Below are 23,733 nucleotides of genomic sequence, written 5' to 3' on the forward strand. Positions count from 1 at the left end.
GCTTAAAGGGCGGTCCTTTCAATGACAAATCCTGTATAAATTCAGTTCATTTTTTTTTACATAGGATTTACTAGTGCTAATGTCAGAATTCCCAATGTACAATCTTGGCAGATAAAGTTCTGCATGAGAATCAGAAAATCATACAAAATATCCCATGGAGAACAATGTTTAAAAGTTAAAGATGGTAAATTGAAAATCTAAGTTCTTATTTGGAAGACTTAAATGACAAATTGAGGTCATATTTGAGTAAGTTGTAACTATATCTCAGAGTTGAAAATGAAAGCTGTGAATTCCAAGAATACATGAAAGCTTTACCTATATTTGAAGAGCTAGTTCTACATATTTTGAATTTATACTTTGAACACCAACCCCCTTATGTATTCAAGTATTCTGATGAAAGCCTGTGTACTTGAAAAAGGAACTAATCTCTTCTCTTTTCATGTACCAACAGGCTTACCGTGTATTCCTGTTGTGAAGTCGTAATTCATGCCTGTCGTTCTCCTTCAGCTGAAAGTGTCCCACCACATGTGATAGAGGTTTTCCTACCCTGGTCTCATTAAAATGCTACAGCAGTTGGATTTTTCCAGGGAAACTTTCCAGTTGTAGTTTTTCATGTCACTTCATTATGATAATCATTTTAACAATGGTTAAATACATATGTCTGAATCAACATGCTAAACATCAAATTTCATTGCAGAACTTCAGCACGTAATCCAGACTGACACTTCAATACAGCACTGATATTTATGAATCCCTTCCAGAGGAAAGTAAAACTTTAGACTCACCTGCTATTTCAGGCAAACATATCATAAAAATCATAGCCAGAGCAGTTATTAGAATATAAGGTGATAGAATGCTGTGTGCTGCTTTCCCAATTTACCTGTAATGTCATTCAGAATAGATTAGGTATGTTGATGGACCAGACAGCCATTGAAGTATTGAAGCACCATAAGGCATGGCTCATGGAAAAAGTTCTCCCATAAATAGAAAAAAATGAACAAAATCATACTTTGGTACTCTGCGCATGAAACATAGACTAAAATGTAATTCCAGGTGAATCAGGATAAGAAGCCCAAATGATTCATTAAACATTAACTCTGCTAATCAACATTCCCAGATACTTCCCAATGTATTCTACTGACAATCCTCTTTAAGAGGAATAGATGAAAGTAATTTAAAAAACAATTTGCAACAAAATCCACAATCAGCTTTATGCTTTATTTGGAGTTTATACTGGAAGTATTCCATTCATTTGATCATTGGTGCAATCATAAGAAATCTTCAACAGGCCACTTAAAATGGTTGTTTGAAAATAGGAATGGTGAGTCTGCGCAATTATCAGAAAGAGAAACAATCAGTGAAGGTTCTCAGACTAGGAATGGCAACTGCTTCTCTTTTCACAGATGCTGCCTGATTTGTGCACCTTTTGCACCATTTTCCCTTTTTTGCTTCAAGATTCAAGCAATGTAGCTTTTTTTGATTTTGCACACAATTTATGATGCACTGAATGAAGTGTCATAGTTTTTCACTGATTGTTATTTTTCATTTATAAGTTTAATTCAATGTCTAAATAATACTGCTGGTCCCCATCAAGGGTCTGCATTCTGTGTCAGTCAGCCATGATTAATTTGCAAACTTAAAGCTTGTTCTTTTTGATTTTTTTTATGCATCACGAAAGAACATAATAAATCTTAAGGATATTATGATCAGATTCCTATGATGAATATTTGCAAGGAAAATAGCAACATACAAAATGCTTTCAGAACTTACATGTCTTTCTAAGTATATTGCTAAAATAGTTTAACTGATGAGGAGGACTTTTAATCACCATGTGCAATTTAAAGAGATCAAGATTATTGTTAAACCCAATAGAGTATAGGTAAATATACACAGTGATATGGAATAGATTCAATCACTCAAGGCCAAAGGTTATCGAAGCATGTGCATACATGTTGATGTCTTTGTAAGTGTCACATTTCTAGAAGCTAGTTACATTAACATAAGATGCAATTCAGACTTATCTGTCCTTTCAGTTCTTATTTTGAAAATTAATGAAGCAAGAGAAAGTAATTCATAGATCAGTAGGCAATCTACAAAAAGAAATCCTGAATATTACTTTTATTTTCTAGGCTTTTTCAAGATGGTATCAGAGAATTCAAAAGAATAGAAAACATGAGCGCATCCCCTTGGTTCTGTCATATCACTTCAAGCATTCATGGTCTGAGCACAATACATGCCTATAATAAAACAAATTATTTTATTGAACGGTAAGTAAACATTTATATCTTTGATATCATGCTTAGCATTGGAGGCTGATTGATTTTTGACAGGCAAAATTTTTTTTTCAAACTAAACTTGTTAAAAAGTGTGCATTATCCTTTTTACAGATTTAAAGACTTAGCTGATAGAAATTCTAGCCATTTGTTACTGTTCCATTGTTCCGTGCGTTGGTTTGCCGTGAGAGTCGATTTCTTCACAGCTCTCACAACCCTCACTGTGGCTCTCTTTGTCATCTTAAGTCCCGACTCGATTCCTGCATCAGATAAGGGTCTTGCTTTATCATATGCCGTTCAGGTGAGGAAACTAATTCAATTTTACTGGTCTTATTTATCCTATTATCTCCTGAAGGACAACAAAATTGTTTTAGGGATAATAAAAGTCAATAGAATTCTCTACAAAAGCAATTTCAACACATTTTTACTATTCACTGAGAAGTTATTGGACTTGACAAGAATAGATTGATAATAAAGATTCTACCTTGAATTCATGACAAGACTGTAAAAAAGAATTATCTGTGATGTATTACAAACAATTCACATTTAATAGTGTTTTTGCTGAAGAATAAAATTATAGACTTAAAATCATATTCACACAAAAGGGGACAAAGTCCAGTCCAGCTCTTTTAAATTTAAAGCAGTATGTTGTTGAATCCTTAGAATGAAAGAAGACTCAAAATACAAAGTGTTTTAAGGTTTATTAATACATTTGTTTTCTAACAAGCAAAGTGGTCTTTAATTAAAAAAAGTTTCACATTTGATCAATGGAGTTAACTGGAAACCTTTCATTTTATCTTTTAATTAATTGATCATATATAAACCTAACTCAATAGTATTGAAATCCTGAGGATCAATAGCATCATATTTCATGTAGTCAGCCAGGTCTGTATATAGATGTGACAGAAATAAGATCAAGTCATTGATATTCTGATTTCCTGATCTGTGCTCTTGAGTGCAGCTCCCCTCTGACAGAATTAGTGAATATAAACCTCTCGTGGGTATACACTGACATTCCAGGCAGCGATTTAAATTTTATTGACCAACGGTGGAATCAAGGTGCCTTGGTAAAACTCAAGTCAATGTGCATCTAAGCGAAAACACTGCATTCTTTTGGAGCAGTATTTCATATAAAGGAAGAAGGTCATTGTTGGAGGTCAGTCAGTGGAAGTCCATTACTGATGTAAGGTGGGTCTCCTGGAGAGTGAACCCGTGGAAAGCATCTGACCCAGATAGTGTTCCTGACTGTGTCCTTAGATCTTGTGCAGATCAGTTGGCGGGCATTTCTACAGACACTTCCAACCTCTTCCTGCTTTAGTCTAAGTTTCCCTGCTTTAAGAAGGCCACTAGCATCCTGGTACCTAAGAAAACAAGATGTGTGTTAATGACTACCACCCAGTTGCTGTAACATCCTCTATCATAACGTGCTTCCGGGAGATGGTTATGGAACTTGTCAGCTCTGGCCTCCTAGACCACCTTAATCCACTGCAATTCACCTGCAGCTTAAACTGATCGATGGCAAATACCTTCTCCCTGGCCCTCCTCTCATCTCTGGATCATCTGCACAGTAAAAGCACCTATGTTATTTTATTGATGAACTACAGCTCTTCCTTTAATGCTATAATTCAAAGCAAACTCATCTCCAAACTCCTAGATGCTCCCTCCTGCAACTGGATCCTTGACTTCCTGACCAACAGACCATAATCAGCAAGAATCAGAGCAACATCTTCACCATGATTATCCTCAACACTGATGCACAACAAGGCTGCGGCCTCAGTCCCCAAATCTACACCCTATATACTCACGACTGCATGGCCAGATTCTGCTCTAAGTTTGTAGATGATACCACTGTAGTGGGTCATATCTCCAATAGTGATGAAACAGAGTACAAGAAGAAGATAGAGAGCTTAGAGACTTGGTGTCATGACAACAACCTGTCCTGGTCCAACAACGTTGACACCACAGCCAAGGAAACTCACCAGGGCCTCTGCTTCCTCAAAAGAATAAAGAAAAAATTTGGTACTTCCACTCACCAATTTTATTGATGCACTGTAGAAAGCATCCTATCTGGATATATCATAGCTTGGTATGGCAACTAGTCTGCAAATTGCAGCCAATTGTGGCCATAGCTCAGCATATCTTGGAAACCAGCCTCCCCTCTTTGGACTCTGTTTACACTTCTCACTGCTTTAGCAAAGCAGTCAGCATAATCAAGGTCTCCACCCCAGATGTTCTCTCGTCCCTCTCATCCCATCGAGCAGAGATACAAAAACCTGAATGCACCAACCACCAGGCCGAATAACAGCTTCTCTCCTGCTGTTTTGACAATTGAGTCATTCCCTAGTATGATAAGATGAACTCTTGACCTCACAATCCACCTCATTATGAGCCTGCACCTTATTGTCTGCCTAAACCACACTTCTTCTCTCTTCCACGGATGCTGCCCAACTTGCTGAGTTCCTCCAGTGTGTTGTAGGTGTTACTTCTTCTCTCTGAAACGTTTTATTCTGCCCTCTAATATTTCCCCCCATTCTACCGCAGTGCACTGTTTTAACAAATTGATTTGTAAGAACCGTATGCAAGATAAGTTTTCATTGTACTTCAGCATATGTGAAAACAATAAACCAACTTAATAGTCATCCCACACCCAAGACATAACCCTTGATAGGATTATCAACATGATAGGTGAGTTCTACAGGTGCTGCTTAACCTGCTGAGTATTCCCAGCATTTTATGTCTGTTTTCCAGTTGTGTTTCTGGCTAGGGAGGCTGTTTCTTTTGTTAAAGAGTCATGAGCATCATTGAGCCATGTGCAGCGATCAAAGAATGTCCTCACCTCTGCCATATGGTGGTGGGAAGTTCATTTGTAAAGCAACTGAAGATGGTTGGAACTAGGACACTGACATGAGGCAGTCTTGTATTTGATGTCCTGAGGCTGAAGTGATTGAATTATAACAACCAGAATCATGTTTCTTTTTGTGAAGTATGACTTCAACCATTGGAGAGTTTTCTCTTTGGTGCATATTGACCAAATTCAACAATTCTACTTTGGTGAGAAGGTCAGTCACCCTCTCTTCCCATCTTGAACTCCATTCTTTGGCCCATATTTGGACCAAGGTTTTAATGATATCTGGGGAAGAGTGGTCCCGAATTGACCATCACTACTGACAATCAAAGTAGACTGATTGTACAGTAATTAGTTGTCTGAATTTGTCCTGGTTTTTTTGTTAACAGTAAACAACTGGACAATTTACTATATTGTCAGGCAAACGCCAATGCTACATTTGTACTGGGACAGGTTGACTTAAGGCACAGCTAGTTCAGGAGCACAGTTCTTCATAAGCTCAGTTGGAATGTTGCCTTTGTTGTATCTAGTGGTCTTTGAACATTTGATTATTACGTGGAGAGAATCAAATTGACTGGAGGTTGGCTTTTGTGATAGTGGAGTCTTAAGGAGGAAGCTCTGATGGATCATTCATTCAACACTTCTGATTACATATGGTTCAGCCATAGTTGGAGTTTTGTACCGAGTTATGGGTTCCACACTTTAGAAAAGATGTAAAAACTTTAGACGAGATACAGGTCACAGAGCAGGTATGACCACGACAGCCTGAATGGTCTATTTCTATGCTGTTTGCATTCTGTGATTCAAACTGGTCAATACTCAATCATTATCAAACAAAAGCCACCTTGATAACATCAGTGCCCACGAATTTCAGAGAGAGACTTTCTAAAGAATATATAAGTAGATTTCAGTCAGACAAGGATCTTGCCAACTTGAAGAAGCTCAGAATATCCAATCAAGGGTCTTGCAAAAAAAAAATCACACAGAGCTCATTAGGAGTCTGGGTCACATTGTATAAAAGTCAAGTTGATGTAGAAACCTTCATCGCAATGGATGTATATTTGATGAACTGTGATCTGCAGGATTTTATTGGCCCAGAGTTGGTAGGATGAATACATCTTTTCAACAACCAAGATAGAGCAAGTTTTCTGTAAATTTTCTCTGAACCAACCCCCGATTTTTATTTGCTGAGTTTCAAGGCTAGTAGGTTTATTTACTCTTTTCTTATTAATATTGATAATTTTGCAAAGATATACTATCGAATTTCAAATGTTCTCTGCTCGTAGCTGACGGGGTTGATCCAAATATGCATACGAATGGGAATGGAAACAGAATCCAGATTCTTATCTGCAGAACGAATAATAGAATATTATCTGGTGAGTACATAACAACAGAATTCAATTATGAATTCCAGTTCATTCAAATACTACTGCTTCACTGTTATTTACGTTTATATATCTTTATCAGACTAATGTTTCAGAAAGTCCACTTCCTGCTATAAAGTCAAATGTTCCGAAGAACTGGCCAAATTGTGGTGCAATCACATTTAAGAATTATCAGATGAAATACAGAGAAAATACTCCAATTGTTCTAAAGGGATTGAATATAAATATAGATCCTCAGGAAAAAATTGGAATTGTTGGAAGAACAGGATCTGGTAAGATATTTTAAAACTATAGCTTCTCTTTGTTACCAATTATGTACATAAAAAATAATGTGGCAAACTAAAGGCTTTCTTTATTCAGAGCCTTTAACAAAGGAAATGACTGTCAGTGGCACCAGTACGGGACCAGTATACCGTCACCCTTTTCTAAATGTCCTTTCTTAAATTACTCTTGAAATTAGATGCTTCACTGCTTCCTTCCTTGTCAGTCTAGGAACAGTTCTGATGCACTGTGATATTGCCAAATCTAATCTCGATCTATTGTTAACTAATTGAACAGATTGTGAAGATCCTGGCATTTTTTCTAATGTATCTCCATTACCATTTTCCTATTTAATTTATATTGTTCAGTAATATATAACTTCATGCCATCAAGGGGATTCAGTTTTTGCAAGATCCCTATTTCATTCTCCTGACCTAGCTTTGTTAACAAATACAATAGTTTCACATTACTTTCCATTTTTTTCTGTTAAATTATAACCAGAATTGCTCAGCTCTGACTTTTGGCTTTTCAACCACAGTACTGTGTTATTAGATCCTGTATTCTAGCATATGAAAAATAAAACCTGATTTAAAAAAGGCTAATAGTTGTCACTGACATAAAATCAGAAATCTTGAGAGATTAGCAAGCACTCTTTCATTGATCTCAGAATTCTATATTGTTTCAATTTTCTATTTAGTGGAGTCACTGAAGGCAAAAAAAAGGCTGTTAGAATTTAAGGATGCAAATTAAGACACTAAATTTCAAACGTATGCTCCAGATTCTAGATGAGACAAGAACAAGTGTACAGGAGCTGCTATAGTCTTGGTCAGGAAAATATTAAACAATCCCAATACGATTAATGTCATTACCAAAATATGTAATGAAAGTTTTTGTGGAGGTGTTCTTAAATTATGAATGAAAACTCAAAAATATCCAAACACTTAAAAATGGCAGTATTTCTATGCTGGTTATATCTTCATACAGTATATTATAATAACTTTAATGATGTATTCAACGCAGAACAAAATTAAGCATTAAAACCTCCCCCAGGTTTCCAAATGTAAAGCACATATACTTAATTTAATAGAAGTTTAATGTGGTGGGAAAAATGTATAGGGGTTAATACATTTGCAGAGCTGAACTAAAATTCAGTGTTTTTAGGGATGATTATAAGAAGAGAGGGAAGTAAGTCTTTTTTAGCATTAAAGAGGATGTCATGCTTATTAAGGTAATGTCAGTCAAGTGATGCATCATCTTTTGAGCCCTACAAGGTACAATTAACTCAGACACAGTAGGAGCAGCAATTAGAAAATTGTTAAGGCTTTACAGGTCACTGACCAGTATATCAAAGGAACAAATGAGATTAATGAGCATTTTGAAAGCCAACTGAGATGCATTTAAAGCAAAAGGAGTAGATATATAATTTATGTACTGTTCACATTAATAGCCTGCTTGGAATTTTACCTGTGAGGAAAAAAACATTTCAAAATGACTTTGCAAATGATCTTTTAGTGGTGATTTTACTGTTTTTGTTGGTTTAAAAATCATGCCCCGGCTGTAAAACGTTTTGGACATATCAAAGGTATGAGAGAGAATACATATAGTAACTGCAAGTTCTTTTATAAGAGATGAAGATATAGGAGCAGAATTAGGCCATTGGGCTCATTGAGTCTGCTCCACCATTTCACCATGGCTGATCCATTTCCCCCTCAGCCCAATCTCCTGCTTTCTCCCCGTATCCCTTCATTCCCTGAATAATCAAGAATCTATCAGCCTCTGCCTTAAATTTACACAATGACTTGGCCTCCACAGCTGCCTGTGGCAACGAATTGCACAGATCCACCGCTCTGTGGCCAACAAAATTCCTCCTCTTCTCCATTCTAAATGGGCGTCCCTCTATTTTGAGGTTATGTCTTCTGGACTTAGCCTCACCCACCACAGGAAACATCCTCTCCACATCCACTCTGTCAAAGCCTTTCAACATTCGATAAGTTTCAATGAGTTCCCTGCTCATTCTTCTGAATTCTAGTGATTACAGGCCCAGAGCCATCAAATGCTCCTCATATGATAAACCTTTCAATCCTGTAATCATTTTCGTGACCTCCTTTGAACCCTCTCCAATGTCAGAACAACCTTTCTTAGATAAGGGGCCCAAAACTTCTTATTCATATTCTTCTTCTTCTTCATATTCCAAATGAGGCCTCACCAGTGCTTTATAAAGCCTCAACATTACATTCTTGCTTTTATATTCTAGTCTTCTTAAAATGAAAGCTAACATCACATTTGCCTTCCTCACCACTGACTTAACTTGCAAATTAAACTTTAGGGAATCCTGCATGAGAACTCAAAAATACCCTTGCGCCTCAGCTCATTGAATTTTCTTTCCATTTAGAAAATAATCTATCCTTCTGTTTCTTCTAACAAGGTGCATCACCATATACTTCCCGACACTATATTCTATCTGCCACTTCTTTGCCCATTCTCCCAGTCTGTCTTAGTTGTTCTTTAGCCTCCCTGATTCAACAGCACCACCTGCCCCTTCACCAACCTTCATATCATCTGCAAACTTTGCAACAAAACAATCAATTCCATCATCCGAATCATTGACATATAATGAAAAAAAAGTTTATTTTTTGCAGGGAAGTCATCATTGAGTGTTGCATTGTTCAGACTGGTTGAACCAGTTACAGGAACAATCCTAATTGATAATGTTGATATTTGCACGATTGCTCTGGAAGATCTCCGAAGTAAACTCTCAATCATTCCACAAGATCCAGTTCTGTTTGCTGGTACAGTGAGGTAGGAACTCTTCCATATATTCCAGACTAATTGCTAGATATTGATGGCATAATGTAGTTTTGCTTTACATTTAATTTTCCTCATGACTTTTTGAAGTAAAATAGTGGAATTTTTTGTGTATATGCATTTCCTTTTGATTTGCAGAGAATTATTCACAGTTTTTCAATCATGCCACCGAGTTATAGAACTATAAGAATGGTTACAGCACTGAGTACTTTGTCCCATCATGCCTGCACTGGAAGAACGAATTAGTCCCATTCCCCAGCTCTTCAGCTGGAGTCCTGCAAATTATACTCTATTCTACTTTGAGAGTGATAATTGAATCTCCTTACAACACTCCTCTAGGTAGTGAATTATAGATTTTAAATAGTCTAATGAAAAATAAATTCTCATGTCACCCATCCAAAACTCTTTCGTTAATCATTTGAATTCAATGTCCTTTGGTTCTTATATCTTCTGCTAATGGGACCAGTTTCTTTGAATTCACTTTAACCATCTGCTTCAAGATTTCAAACAACTCCATCAAACAACACAATTTTGCTATCAAAAGAACCATCCAAAGTCTCTGAATTCTTATAGCCAGAACAACACCACTGATTCTCACCTGCACTTTCTGTAGGTTAAGAGACATTATTACAGGCACTTGAATAGCAAGGCAGAGAGATAGAAACCTGGTGCATGTAAAAGGGATTAGTGTAGATAGGCAAAGTGGCCCACATGGTTGTGGGAAGCACCTATTTTTATGCTGTACTGTTCTATCATTCTATGACTCTGGAGAGTTCACATAGAAAATAATGTAAAATATTGTAGGATACATAACTAGCTACTTGGGTGCGAGTTAAAGCTCTCTTTTGCAAAAACACTTCATCACTCATTAATGTGCTCTGCAATAACATACACATTCATGGCCTCAGAATTCACAGCCTCATCTCTCACAACTGTAATTCAGGATATGGTAGAGGACCTCTAGATGCATTAATCACAACCGTTTTCAAGGAAAGTGGAAAATTTGATTACAGTGTCTACACAGGAGTCTTCTTGCTGCCAGCACCTTCTCCCAGTGGCAGAAGAGCTGCTCCTTCAGTCTCCGTGCAGGTTCCATCTATCCAGAAGGAATAGATGTGGTTTGCACCATATGTAAGTTCCAAGAGATCTGCAGGATCAGCACTAGTTGCTATACCTCACCAAAGCCTTTCTCCAACATTTGTAAAGGACCCTTCCCAAATTTGGCTGCATGCAAAAATTCCAATCCATCTACTGCAATATGGCATGCAATTGTTATTTAAATAATCAGATCCTGACAAATACAATCAAGGTGCAGAATGTTGTCAAGGAAGAAAACATCATTTTGCTGCACCTCATCTCTGACAAATTCCCCACTGGAGTAGAACAAATTGGAAACCTCCATCACCTCCACTGCAGGTCGAAGGTCACCTCAACTTCAGTAGTTGGGTAGCAATACACAGAGGACAATTGCATAAGCATGAATTCAGAGACCAAGCTTTAGGTCAGGGTTAACCTGTCTACATCAAGGGTGTTGAGGTTGAGAGGTTTGAGAAGTTCAAGTTCCTAGATGTGAACATCACCAATGGCCTGTCCTAATCCAACCATACTGATGTCATGGCCAAAAAAGTGCACGATTGCCTCTACTTCCTCAGGAGGCTAAAGAATTACTGCAATTACTAAAGCAGCCAGCATAATCAAATCCTCAGGAAGTAGAGGCATTGGTGGGTTTTCTTGACTGTTGTATTGCCGCCCTACTGTTAAAGTTGAGGTGACCTTGGATCTGTAGTGGAGATGATGTGGGTTTAATGGTTTCCAATCTGCATTGTAGATTAGCCAGCATAATCAACATCCCCACCTACCCTGGTTATTCTCTCTTCGCCTCTCTCCTAACGGGCAGAAGATACAAAAGCATGAATGTACATACCTTCAGCGTCAAGGATTGCTTCTATCTGACTGTCATCAGACTCTTGAATGGACCTCTTGTACAATAAGATAGACTCTTGACCTCACAATCTACTTTGTTATGATCTTGTACATTGTTTACCTGCTCTGCACCTTTTTGGAAGCATTTACAGTTTATTCTGCATTGTTATTGTTTTACCTTGTTCTGACTCAATGCACTGTGTAATGATTTAATCTGTACGAGGCAAGCTTTTCACTGTATCTTGGGTACATTTAACAATAATAAACCAAAACCCATCTGTTCACTAAGGCAAATGAGCGAATGCTCGTTAGACTTATCACCCACAGAACAAAAGTTTTCACCCAACCTGCTTCTACTGTACAATATTGCCTCTTCATAATAAATGATGACAATAACACAGGGGAGTACGGGGGGCCGCTCCACTTAATTGGAACCAACTTCTCAGTGAAGGCAGACATCAATAATGCAACGTCAATTTGATTGTTCGATGAACAGAGTGCTTGAAGATGAAAGGTATGAAACCTGGAAAAAATGTTATGGGCAGCAGTGATCCTTATCCTTTTCCTAAGCATCTGAGATGTAAACAATCTGCAAAGCTTCAGAAAGAACATGTTTAGATACCAAAATCTTCCCAATCTATTTGCAGTATAAATGAATCTGCATCCTCTTCCAGGCAAGGCCAGATTAAGCTAGTGCGGAACCTGTGGCATATGTTATAAAGGAGCCCTAAATTTAAAAAATTCACCTAAGTATTAAAACATAAATTATTTACTTGCATAGTAAAGTAATGCATTTTTTTCGTTTGCTATACAGACAGATAATATGATAAATGTCTGACACTTCAGTAATAGTATTACTTACAAGTAGGTATCAATTTCAAATGTCAAAAGTAACAAAACTACATTTAAAAGTTATATTTTCTATACTTAACATGAGCAAATTTGTTGATGATACTGGAAATGTCTATTTCATGCAGAAGTTCACGTTCAATGCTCATTAGAGTGAGATTGTTCAATCTGTTTTGACCCATGGTGCTCCTTAGTTCATTTTTAATCCTTTTCAGTTTTGAAAATGAGCATTCTCCACAGCAGTTGGTAACAATGAGTGACAAATAGATGCGCAAGGCAGTTTCTACATTTGGAAAACATGACTCCAAAGAATTGTCAGTTATCAATCGGTACAACTGTAACTCTACAAGGTCTTGTTTGACGCCAATATGAGAAGCAAGATCAGTTTTCAACAGTTCAGTAAACTGCACAAATTCTTCATCAAGACTTTCTTCCAGATCTTCCAGATATGATTTAATAAGATTTGCTTACCTCTTTACAATCTCTTCAGGTGTAAACAATTGTAACTGATGAAGAAATCCAAAAACACCATTCACCTTTAGATAAGCTTTCTGCCTTTTTGACAGGGCAGAAAGCAAGCTGTCAAAAGTGGCAAGAAATGTTCGGCTTTTAAACTTCTGAGAAGGCGTTTGAGATTCAACAAGTGGATCAAGGGTGCTGGAACCACTGAAATCATCAGATACACGATTTTGCTTGTGTTTTCTTTGAGTTTGCTGTTGATAATCTTCACACTTGGTCAGATCCTTGGCTTTTTGCTCAATATCTGAAAAAGTAGACCACATAGCTTTAATATATCCATGCAAGGATTCATAGAGTGCACAAGCTGTGTTCAAGTCTGGGCCAGAAGATTGCAAAGAAGCATTGGTCATTTGAAAACGCTGTAATACTTGATCCCACAATATGACCATTATTCCTGTTTCCAACTTCATCAGGGTTGAAAGTAGTCCACAAGCCCGTTGTCGACACTCTGCCTTCTGATCATTGTTATTTGAAATGTCATCCAAGACTTGTTTTATTGCAGAAAAGCTGTGTAAAAGTGCTTTTGTTGCATCTGCACGAGCTGACCACCTGGTATCTGACATTCTTTTCACAATGGGCAAATGAGCACCACCATCAGATAATGCAGCAGAAAGGAGATCCCACCGAAAAGTAGAAGCAGAAAAAAATGTGTACAGGCTTTCTACAAATTGAAAGAAAACTAATGCTTCTTGACAACATTCAGCATCATATTTTCCAACCAAATTTAGTAAATGTGTAAAACATAGAATGTAAACCGCAAACTCATTCAGCTCTTTAATTCGTGCTTGTAAGCCACGATACTTGCCACTCATGTTGCTGGCATTGTCATAACTTTGACCACGGCAGTCTTTTATATCAATGTCGTTTTCCTTTAAAAAGTCAAGTAAACTTTGAGCGAGCTGTTCAGCACTATGACCTTCCATATCCAAAAACTTCATAATATTTTAACTGGTCCAGACGGCAAAACATAGCGCACAGTCAAAGTCAGTGGGGCGTCTTCCAGTGGCTTAACAGCGCACACTGCAGCGGCGTGGGAGCGTGGGAGATAGCACAAAGGTCACCACGACACAGCAAGGAGCCAACACACGCCTGCACACCATGCAGCATGCAGCTCCCCCGACATGAAAACAACAGCATTGCCAGATCGTTGTGAGAATACGGTGAGATGCCGATTTCACCAGACTGCAGCTTGCAAGCATTTAGTGCGGGGCCCTCGAAAATGCAGGGCCCGTAGCATATGGCCCTGCTTCCAGGTCTACATCCCTAGCACTATTATACTCAGTCACTTCTGATGGATAGGCCAAGTTGTTCACAAGTCTGAAGCCAGACTCTCAAAATAGATATTCTACTCTGAGCTTCATCATAGTAAGAGAGTTCCAGGTGGACAGAGCAAATGACTCAAGGATGTGCTCGATGCCTCCTTTAGTTGACATCCTATTGACTTGTGGAAGTCCCTGGCTCAATACAAGTAAATATTTGAGGTGGCATCGAGAAGCTGGGATCCATTCACATAACGTATGCACATATGCACAGCATAAATAGTAGGAAGAGTGCACTCCCTCAAAACACTTACCCACCTGCCTGTCAATCATTTCTTGCCTGCAGTAGATTCCATTTTGACCTCATCAACCACCTGAGAACTCACAAATCTGGAGAAAGTCGTTTTCATTGTCAAGAGATTTCTAAGAAGAAGTATAGTCATGCATTTAATCCTCTGCTGAAATTCAATTCCATTGACTTCAACATAAAACACATAGCTGCTCTCATATAGAGCATCTAGTACTACAATCAGCAGATGAAAAGCTATGTACTTGATTTTTGCACTTCTCACGTTCTGTGTAAAAAATGTGTGGTCTAGATTTAGGAGCTTTCCATGTGAAACCAATGAAATTCCTCCCAAATCTCTCATTTAATGTTCAGAAGACTTTATAACACCTGAAAAACAAGGTAGTAGAAAATAATCTGCAAGAAAAGTCAAGAGTAATTCATAATTTAGTCAACATTAAAGAATTATAATAGTATGAAAGCCAGGTATATTATTATTATTATTGGCCAATATTTTATGTGAGATGACCTCTGCTTCACTGAGACTATTATAGGCACAGCTAATTTTTTTTCCCCTGGAAATATTTCAGATGTCACTGGAGCAAGTCTAAGCATCAAAACTTTGGTTGCCCATTTGCCTCAGTAGATAACATAAACTACTATTCACCAATTCTTTTGTAATGGATCAGGAAATATTTTTTTTGCTGTTTTGACTAATGTCAAGATTCTAATCTATAAATTGGAATTTTCTATTAGTAGAAAGCACTGGATAAATTTAAAGTACTTGTAACTACTTCCATTTTTTTTAATCTAACAGGCTACGTATTAAACATGATAGTGTCTCTTAACAAAGACAGAGATTAGTTAATTATCAGGATGTTTTAAGCAATTACATTGTACTATATCCTGTCCTATTTCTTTGTTCCAAATGTTTTACAATTCTTCACTAAACCTTGCAATATCTCATCTAAATCTCAGTGGATTCAGCATTTGATAAAAATAATCATTGGCTGTTTTAAAATAATCTGCTATACTACAGTCTCTTAAGTAGTTATTCAAATCTAGTCAATGAATTGAATTTATCTAGAGCTGAATAAATTCTGCACTCTTTCCATAGGTACAATTTAGACCCTTTTGGGAAGTACAAAGAAGATGCAATTTGGGATGCTCTTGAACAGACTTTCATGAAGGATATGGTATGCTTAAAACAATCCAAAACAACATTAATTCTCATTAATATTAACAAAGCAGATGATTACACATTTTAGTAACAACACTGGACTGTCTAAGATGTTTAATTACTCCAATATATTTTTTCTCATAATCACAGTAGGTGTTGATTTATAAATTGTTTTGATAAATATTATGAATGATGTATTCAGTCATGGTTTAGTTAGCAAACAGGTTTACTATTTACTTCAGTGTATTGGTAGTTTGGATATTATTATATAATCTCTTGACAGAGCAGCTTGCTAATGAAAGTGCATGAATGTTTTTTGCCAGAAAAATCATATTGCTATACCATCTGTTTATTATCTAATCATGCTTGCCACCGTTCAGCCCAGTCCCCATACTATGTAATGTCTAAAAAACAAAACCCTATAAATATAAATAGTAGTCTTGATTAAATATACACTAAGACTATGAAAATATTTATTGTATTATTTAAGAAAGCACAATTCAAATATTAATTCACTTATTTATTTTTGCAGAATAGCACAGCTCAGGGAATCCATAAGCAAACTTCAGGAGCAGTACAGCCTACTAGTACAATACAATACAGTAGCACATAGAACGTACAACATACAACATAGAACATAGGAGATCCCAAGATCTCTCTGCTCAGCAACACTGTTAAGGATCTCTTTGTAATTGCCATACCAATGTGCAACACCTCACATGTATCTGGGTTAAACTCCATCCGCCATTTCTCTGCCCATATCTGTAACTGATCTATATCACGCTGCATTCTTTGCCAGTCTTCTATACTATCCACAACTCCACAAGTCATGGTATCATCCACAAACCTACTAACCCACCCATCTACGTTTTCACTCAGGTCATTTATATACATCACAAACAGCAAAGGTTCCAGCACTCCACTATAGGACGGATGTTGAGGCTTTGGAACTCCACTAATTACAGACCTGCAGCTTGATTAAGTCCTTGCAACCACTGCCATCTGTCCTCTGTGCAAACCAGTTCTGAATCCAAACAGCCAATTCTCCGCTGACCCCATGAATCTTAACCTTCTGGATTAGCCTCCCATGAGGGACTTTGTCAAACATCTTACTAAAGTCCATGTAGGCAACATCTACTGCCTTCCTTGTCACCTCATCAAAAAACTCTATCAAGCTTGTAAGGCATGACCTGTCAAGCACAAATCCATGTTGGTTCTCCCTAATTAGGCCAGAGGTTTCCAAATGCTCATATATCGTATCCCTAAGAATTTTCTTCAGCAATTTCCCTACAACTGATGTGAGACTCACTGGTCTATAGTTCCCAGGATTTTCCCTTGTTCCCTTCTTAAATAGAGGTACAACATTATCCACTCGCCAGTCCCCTGGGACCTCAGCTGTGCCTAGAGAGACATGAAGATACTGGTCAAAGGCCCAGCAATCTTACATCTTGCTTCCTTCAATAACCTGGGGTAAATCCCATCAGGCCCTGGGGACTTATTCACCTTAATACTCATTTGGCTGCACAAAACGTCCTCCTCCTTGACCTCCAAATGCCCTAACATATTTGTACACTCAGCACTGATTCCTTGGTCCTCTATTTCCTTTTCCTCAGTGAGTACTGATGCAAAGTAGTTATTAAGTAACACACACCAAATGCTGAAGAACTCAGCAGGCCAGGCAGCATCTATGGAAAAGAGTACAGTTGATGTTTCGGGCCGAGACCCCTCATCAGGATCAAGAGTCCTGATGAAGTGTCTTGGCCCAGACCGTTGACTGTTTATTTTCCATAGATGCTGCCTGACCTGCTGAGTTCCTCCATCGTTTTGTGTGTGTCGCTTTAGATTTCCAGCATCTGCAGATTTTCTCATCTTTGTGCTACTCATTACGTATCTCACTCACATTCTCTGCATCCAAGCAAATGTTCCTCCCTCCGTCCTTGAGTGGTTTCACCTTCTCCTTAGTTATCCTCTTTTTCTTGATGTATGTATAGAATGCCTTGGGATTCACCTTATTCCTACTTGCCAAGGACTTTTCGTGGCCCACCTTGACTTTTCTAATTTTCTTCTTTTGTTCTTTTCTGGCTTTTTTATACTCCTCGTGTGCTTTGCTTGATCCTAAATTCATACTTTTCATTTTTCTTCTTGACTAATTTAATCATCTCTCTGGACATCCAAAGTTCTCTTATCTTTCCATCCCCATCCTTCCTTTTGACAGGAACATACTTTTCCTATACACTGTGCAATTGATCTTTAAAGACCATCCGCACGTCTGATGTGGACTTGCCAGAGAAAAGGTATTCCCAATTAAAGCTTCTTAGTTCTAGCCTAATGCCCTTGTAATTTGCCCCACTCCAATGTAAACCTCTCCTGCAAGGACCATACTTAGCCCTATCTACAGTTATGCTGAAAGTTAAAGAGCTGTGGTCACTGTCCCCCGAAACATTTACCCGGTGAAATGTGAGTCACCTGGTCGGGCTCATTACCAAACACCAGGTCCAGTACGGCCCCTCCTCTTGTTGGACTGTCCACATATTGATTTAAGAAACCCTCCTGGATACACTTAACAAATTCTGCCTCATCTGAAACCCTTACACTAAGAAAATTCCAGTTTATATTCAGGAAGTTGAAATCCCCCATGACAACAACCCATTATTTTTATACATTTCCTTAATCTGATTACATATCTGTTCCTCAATGTCCCAGTGGCTACTGGGAGGTCTGTAGTACAATCCCATCAGTGTTATTGAACTCTTCCTATTCCTGAGTTCCACTGAAATGGACTCAGTGCCTGAACCGTCCATTATGTTCCCCCTGTGTGCAGCTCTGATATTATCCCTGATTAGTAGTGCAATTCCACCCGCCCCTCTTTTACCTTCTCCTCTACCTTTTCTAAAACTTTGAAAACCTGGTACATTAATCACTCATTCCTGCCCCTCTCTCAACCAAATTTCAGTAATGGCCACAACATCATAGTTCCATGTACTGATCCATGCTCCAAGTTCATCACCCTTCCTCATAATATTCCTAGCATTAACATATACACACCTCAAACTGTCCAACCCATCATACCTGTTATTTTGATTTTGCCTTTCAACACCTTCCCTGACATTTATCTTCTGGTCCAAGTAAATCCCTTACTGACCTGGGGCTCCAGTTCCCAGCCCTCTGAAAAACTAGTTTAAGCTCTCCTGAGTAGCATCAGCAAACCAGCAGCACAGTATAGTGGTACAGTCTAGTACTACAGTAGTACAGCCATTAGAGACACCTCCTTACAGCTCCAGTGACCTGGACTTAATCCCGACCTCAGAAGCTCCATGTGTTGAGTCTGCATCTGTTCACTCCAGGTGCTGCAGTTCCCTCTCACATCCTAAAAATCTGCAGGTTGCTGGGTCAATTGGCAAGTTGCCCCTAACATGTAGGTGACTAATAGAATCTGGGGGAGAGCTGAAAGGAATATGAGGAGAATAAGATCGGATCAGTGTGAATAGTACTCGGCACTTGGTCTGGCTCCTAAAGCTGAAAGGCTATTTTCGTTCTGTATGTATACGAACAAGGCATCTAATATATTCCCAACAAACGCTGGTTAATGATTGTTATTGACATTTATGGGATAAACACAATCATCATCTGAGTGAAAAGTTATTGCTGCATGCTCATTGCAAAACACTGACTGTTTTAAAGGTATTAAAGCTCCCCAAGAAACTGGAAACAAAGGTGACTGAAAATGGAGAAAATTTCTCTGTTGGTGAGCGCCAGTTACTTTGCATGGCAAGAGCAATCCTGAGGAATTCAAAGGTAGGGAAAACAGCCCGAGAATTAGACTAAATGAGAGAAAGAACTGGAAATTCCCAAGAAAAGTCCTGTAGTTTACAAACTGTTACGTTAATTTGGGAATCCTTTGTCCTTATGCCAGTGCACCGATTTCAGGTTATTGGATCTGCCACAATGTAAATGTTTTAAAGCACGAAAACTTGAATAATGGGTGATATTAATCTCATAAGGCAAAAAAAAAACACTTCCTCATATCGACCATGCAATATACTTTTCAAAACCTGCTTTGCAATAAAGTGAATTGTATTTCCACTAGTTCCTGTTGTTACCCAGAAAAAATAGCTTGTAAAAATAAAATGAAATAAACTGAGTAATGTCAAATGCAACATCTAGGCTCCTGCAAGGATCCAATTATTAGGATAATCTCATGTATACAAGTGAAACAAATTACTGCAAATATAATCAGGTATTCAAGGTATTTTTTTTATTATTGGCACCGTTAGTTTCTTTACAGACCCAGCCCACACAGTCCAGTGCTGTATTTCTCTATCTTCTGACTGTCTCCACTTCAAAGTAATGCACTGCCTGTGAGCTGAATTGGGGCATCCAGAGTACGTAAATGTCTGTTTTTCTCCCTTCTGACCAACCTATTGTGAAATCTATCCATTAGATAATAATTTTGGATGAAGCTACAGCCTCTATTGATTCAGAAACAGATTCTTTGGTTCAGCACACCATCAGAGAAGCATTCAAGGACTGCACAATACTAACCATTGCACATCGAATAAACACAGTTCTGGAATCTGACAGAGTTCTAGTTATGGATAATGGAGAGGTGAGGATTATCCTATAGAGTAATATTTTTAATATTACACTCTTGATTATTAATACTGTTGACAGTAGCCATGGGCTATCTTATACTTGCAAAACTGAATGCAAATCTGCAAATACTATGAAACATTAGTGGATATAATACTACCCTATGACTACATTTGGAAGAACAGGAACATGAGGTAATGGGATATTAGTTGACACAGACCATTGTTTAAAATTCATCTGGTTTAGAAAATTAGTATCACAATAGTAATATTCTGCTATTAATTTTCAGGTGGTGGAATTTGACGCACCAGCCGTGCTGGTACAGAATCAGAATTCAGTTTTTTCATCATTGCTGGCTGTATCCAACAAAATGGAATCATAAATGTGCAGAGATAATTCAAATTGTTGGTCCTAATTTCTACTGAAAGAAATTTTGATTAGATCAGGAAAGGATTGACTCAAAGGACTTCAAAAATAACGGTTCTTTTGGAGCTGATGTGATTTATTTGTATAAATCAATCAATGTAATAAGCAAATACCGTAGATAATCTCATGTTTCAACTGTTGTAAGGTGAAAAAATGAATAAACTGCTTCATAGAATTATAACAGTCATATTATTAAAGTTATACATTATTGGTTTCTGAGGTAATTTATTTCAGGAGTTGTTTGTATTTTTTAGTTTATTAATTGGGGTTTCCTCAGGACTGTCAGACCTGCCATTAATCGTCTCAAGTACTTATATGGCTGCCTGATCAATTTTCAAAGCAAAGCAGAATTTGCAAATTCTTGAATGCTCGGATTGTTGCAGTTTTGAACTGTAAGGAACCCATGCAATTTGCCTGATGGAGGTTCTCCCTCATTTATTCTCGGGGAAAGAGGAGGATGGGGAGAAGGAAATTAGTTTGGAAATCACTGTTAAGTCCAACAATAGTTTCCTAACATTAACTGAACTCGAAAAGGTGACGATGAGGCACCTCCCTGAACTAGAGCAGTCCTTGTGGCAAATCTTCCTTCCAAAGGGCTGTTTGGAAAAGCACATTGTTGCACAGCAGACAAAATCAGTGAGATCTTTCTTTCCAGAATACCTTGGAGGCTTTGGTATGGCAGCAAGCTCAGGTAGACGTGAACCTCTGCCACCTGGATGCTATTCTTCTAAATTTCCAAACTAACTATCTTAGAAACACAACTGTTCCATTATGAAATTTGACAATGTCAACATCATGAACAAACACATTTTACAATTAATTAATCCTTCAATTCGCTGCTTGCAACTGTGATGTCAGTGCCAACTGCAAACACTATAACCATTCGGAATCATTGACATTTGCGTTCTTCAACAATACAGTAACTAAATAATGTTTGTAGCTTGTTCCTTGTCAACAGATAATTACCAGTAATAGAGTAAAAGAAACATACTCCATATTCTCTTAAGCAGAGATCTAGTATTATCTAGCAATCTTGTCATGAGAGGCCCCTTGGGTAAGAGTGACCATAATATGGTAGAATTCTTCATTAAGATGGGGAGTGACATAGTTAATTCAGAAACAAAGGTTCTGAACTTAAAGAAGGGTAACTGAAGGTATGAGATGTGAATTAGCTAAGATAGACTGGCAAATGATACTTAAAGGGTTGACAGTGGATATGCAATGGCAAGCATTTAAAGATCACATGGATGAACTACAACAATTGTTCATCCCAGTTTGGCAAAAGAATAAATCAAGAAAGGTAGTGCACCTGAAGCTAACAAGGGAAATTAGGGATAGTATCAATTCCAAAGAAGAAACATACAAATTAGCCAGAAAAAGTGGCTCACCTGGGGACTGGGAGAAATTCAGAGTCCAGAAGAGGAGGACAAAGGGCTTAATTAGGAAAGGGAAAAAAGATTATGAGAGAAAACTGGCAGGGAACATAAAAATTGACTGTAAAAGCTTTTATAGATATGTGAAAAGAAAAAGATTGGTTAAGACAAATGTAGGTCCCTTATAGACAGAAACAGGTGAATTGATTATGGGGAACAAGGATATGGCAGACCAATTGAATAACTACTTTGGTTCTGTCTTCACTAAGGAGGACATAAATAATCTTCCGGAAATAGTAAGGGACAGAGGGTCCAGTGAGATGGAGGAACTGAGGGAAATACATGTTAGTAGGAAAGTGGTGTTAGATAAATTGAAGGGATTAAAGGCAGATAAATCCCTAGGGCCAGATGGTCTGCATCCCAGAGTGCTTAAAGAAGTAGCCCAAGAAATAGTGGATGCATTAGTGATAATTTTTCAAAACTCTTTAGATTCTGGACTAGTTCCTGAGGATTGGAGGGTGGCTAATGTAACCCTGCTTTTTAAAAAAGGAGGGAGAGAGAAACTGTGACATTCAATACAGTCAAGCCCAAGATAAATATATTTTCAATTTATATATGAATCAAGGCCTAAAAGTGGAGTTAAGGCCAAGATTAGATCAGGTATTATCTAATTAAATCCCAAAGCTGGCTCAAGAGGTTGTGGAGCACATTCTTGCTGCCATTTCTTATGTTCTTCTGATACGGGGTCTTGGACCTGAACTACAGTATTAACCCTGTTTCACTTTCCACAGATGATACCCGAGCTATTGAGTGTTTCCAGCATTTTCTTCTTTTTAAATTATGGGTGAATACAAAAGATTTATTTCCTTATAGGATGGGTTTTACAGATAGTCGAGTGGTTTAACAATAAGCAGCATTGACATTTGCTAGATTATTTAACTCACAATTTATCTGTCTGCAGAAACAAACAATCTGCTGGAGGAAATTGGAGATTAAGTAGCATCTGAGGGAGGGATTCATCTGACTTAATCATCCAGTAATGTGAGCTTTATGTAACTACTCCCTGCACTGGGACAAGCAAGGAAACAAGAAGTATTTCCAGTGGAACACTAAAGAATAGAAGGAGCTATATAAATCTTTCAGAAGCCACATAAACCGCGTCTGCTGTCCATAAAAATAGTGGTAGTGATTATGATCTGAAATAGCTGAACTCGAAGTTGAACCTGGAGGGCAGTGAGCTGAAACATCTATGACTGCATCATTTCCTAAGCTGTGCAAAGTGAGACGAATGCCAATTCTGAGTTGCTGGAAACACAATTTCAGCAATTTAGAAGGTTAACTTTAGGTTGGGGGATAATTTGTCTCTTGGCTTCACCTAAACTAACCAGGTCATTCCCTTGTATGCAGGCAATCTATTTATTGTATTTCTGTATTTCTGTAAGTTATAGACTTTAGTTTTAGTGTTTCAGTTTAAGCTGTTTTTTTGCAAGATGAAAACTTACCATGATGTTTTGCTGGTTAGGAGTCACAAATTCCATCAGCAGCAGTGAGTTAGGTGTAGCACAGGTCCAAATGAATTATGATTATCCTGAAAGCCTTGAAATCTAGATGGAAAGATGAGTGTTGAAACTGAACTGGAGGGTGCAATCCAAGACTGATTTTACTCATAGCAGATTGTATCAGCAATAATTTCTGAATGGAGTTGTCCCAATCACAAAACTAGACTGCGCACTTACTGTCAAGATCCATGTTCGTGTGC

The 23,733-nt window shown here is 37.9% G+C and overlaps 1 protein-coding gene across 2 annotated transcripts in view; it reads left to right on the plus strand.

Moving 5' to 3' along the window:
- Window positions 1-20,820, plus strand: part of abcc12 (ATP-binding cassette, sub-family C (CFTR/MRP), member 12) — a 129,211-nt gene extending 108,391 nt beyond the window's left edge. For both annotated transcript variants that reach the window (XM_063066925.1, XM_063066927.1), the window contains 9 exons: window positions 2,130-2,267; window positions 2,388-2,574; window positions 6,405-6,494; window positions 6,586-6,775; window positions 9,404-9,563; window positions 15,523-15,601; window positions 19,267-19,380; window positions 20,027-20,191; window positions 20,465-20,820. In XM_063066925.1, the coding sequence (XP_062922995.1) occupies window positions 2,130-2,267; window positions 2,388-2,574; window positions 6,405-6,494; window positions 6,586-6,775; window positions 9,404-9,563; window positions 15,523-15,601; window positions 19,267-19,380; window positions 20,027-20,191; window positions 20,465-20,557 (1,216 nt within the window). In that variant the 3' untranslated portion in view covers window positions 20,558-20,820. The remainder of the gene's footprint in view (window positions 1-2,129; window positions 2,268-2,387; window positions 2,575-6,404; window positions 6,495-6,585; window positions 6,776-9,403; window positions 9,564-15,522; window positions 15,602-19,266; window positions 19,381-20,026; window positions 20,192-20,464) is intronic.
- Window positions 20,821-23,733: the final 2,913 nt, after the last annotated feature.

Source organism: Mobula hypostoma, chromosome 14 (genome assembly GCF_963921235.1).
Source record: "Mobula hypostoma chromosome 14, sMobHyp1.1, whole genome shotgun sequence".
Classification (NCBI taxonomy): Eukaryota; Metazoa; Chordata; class Chondrichthyes; order Myliobatiformes; family Myliobatidae; genus Mobula; species Mobula hypostoma.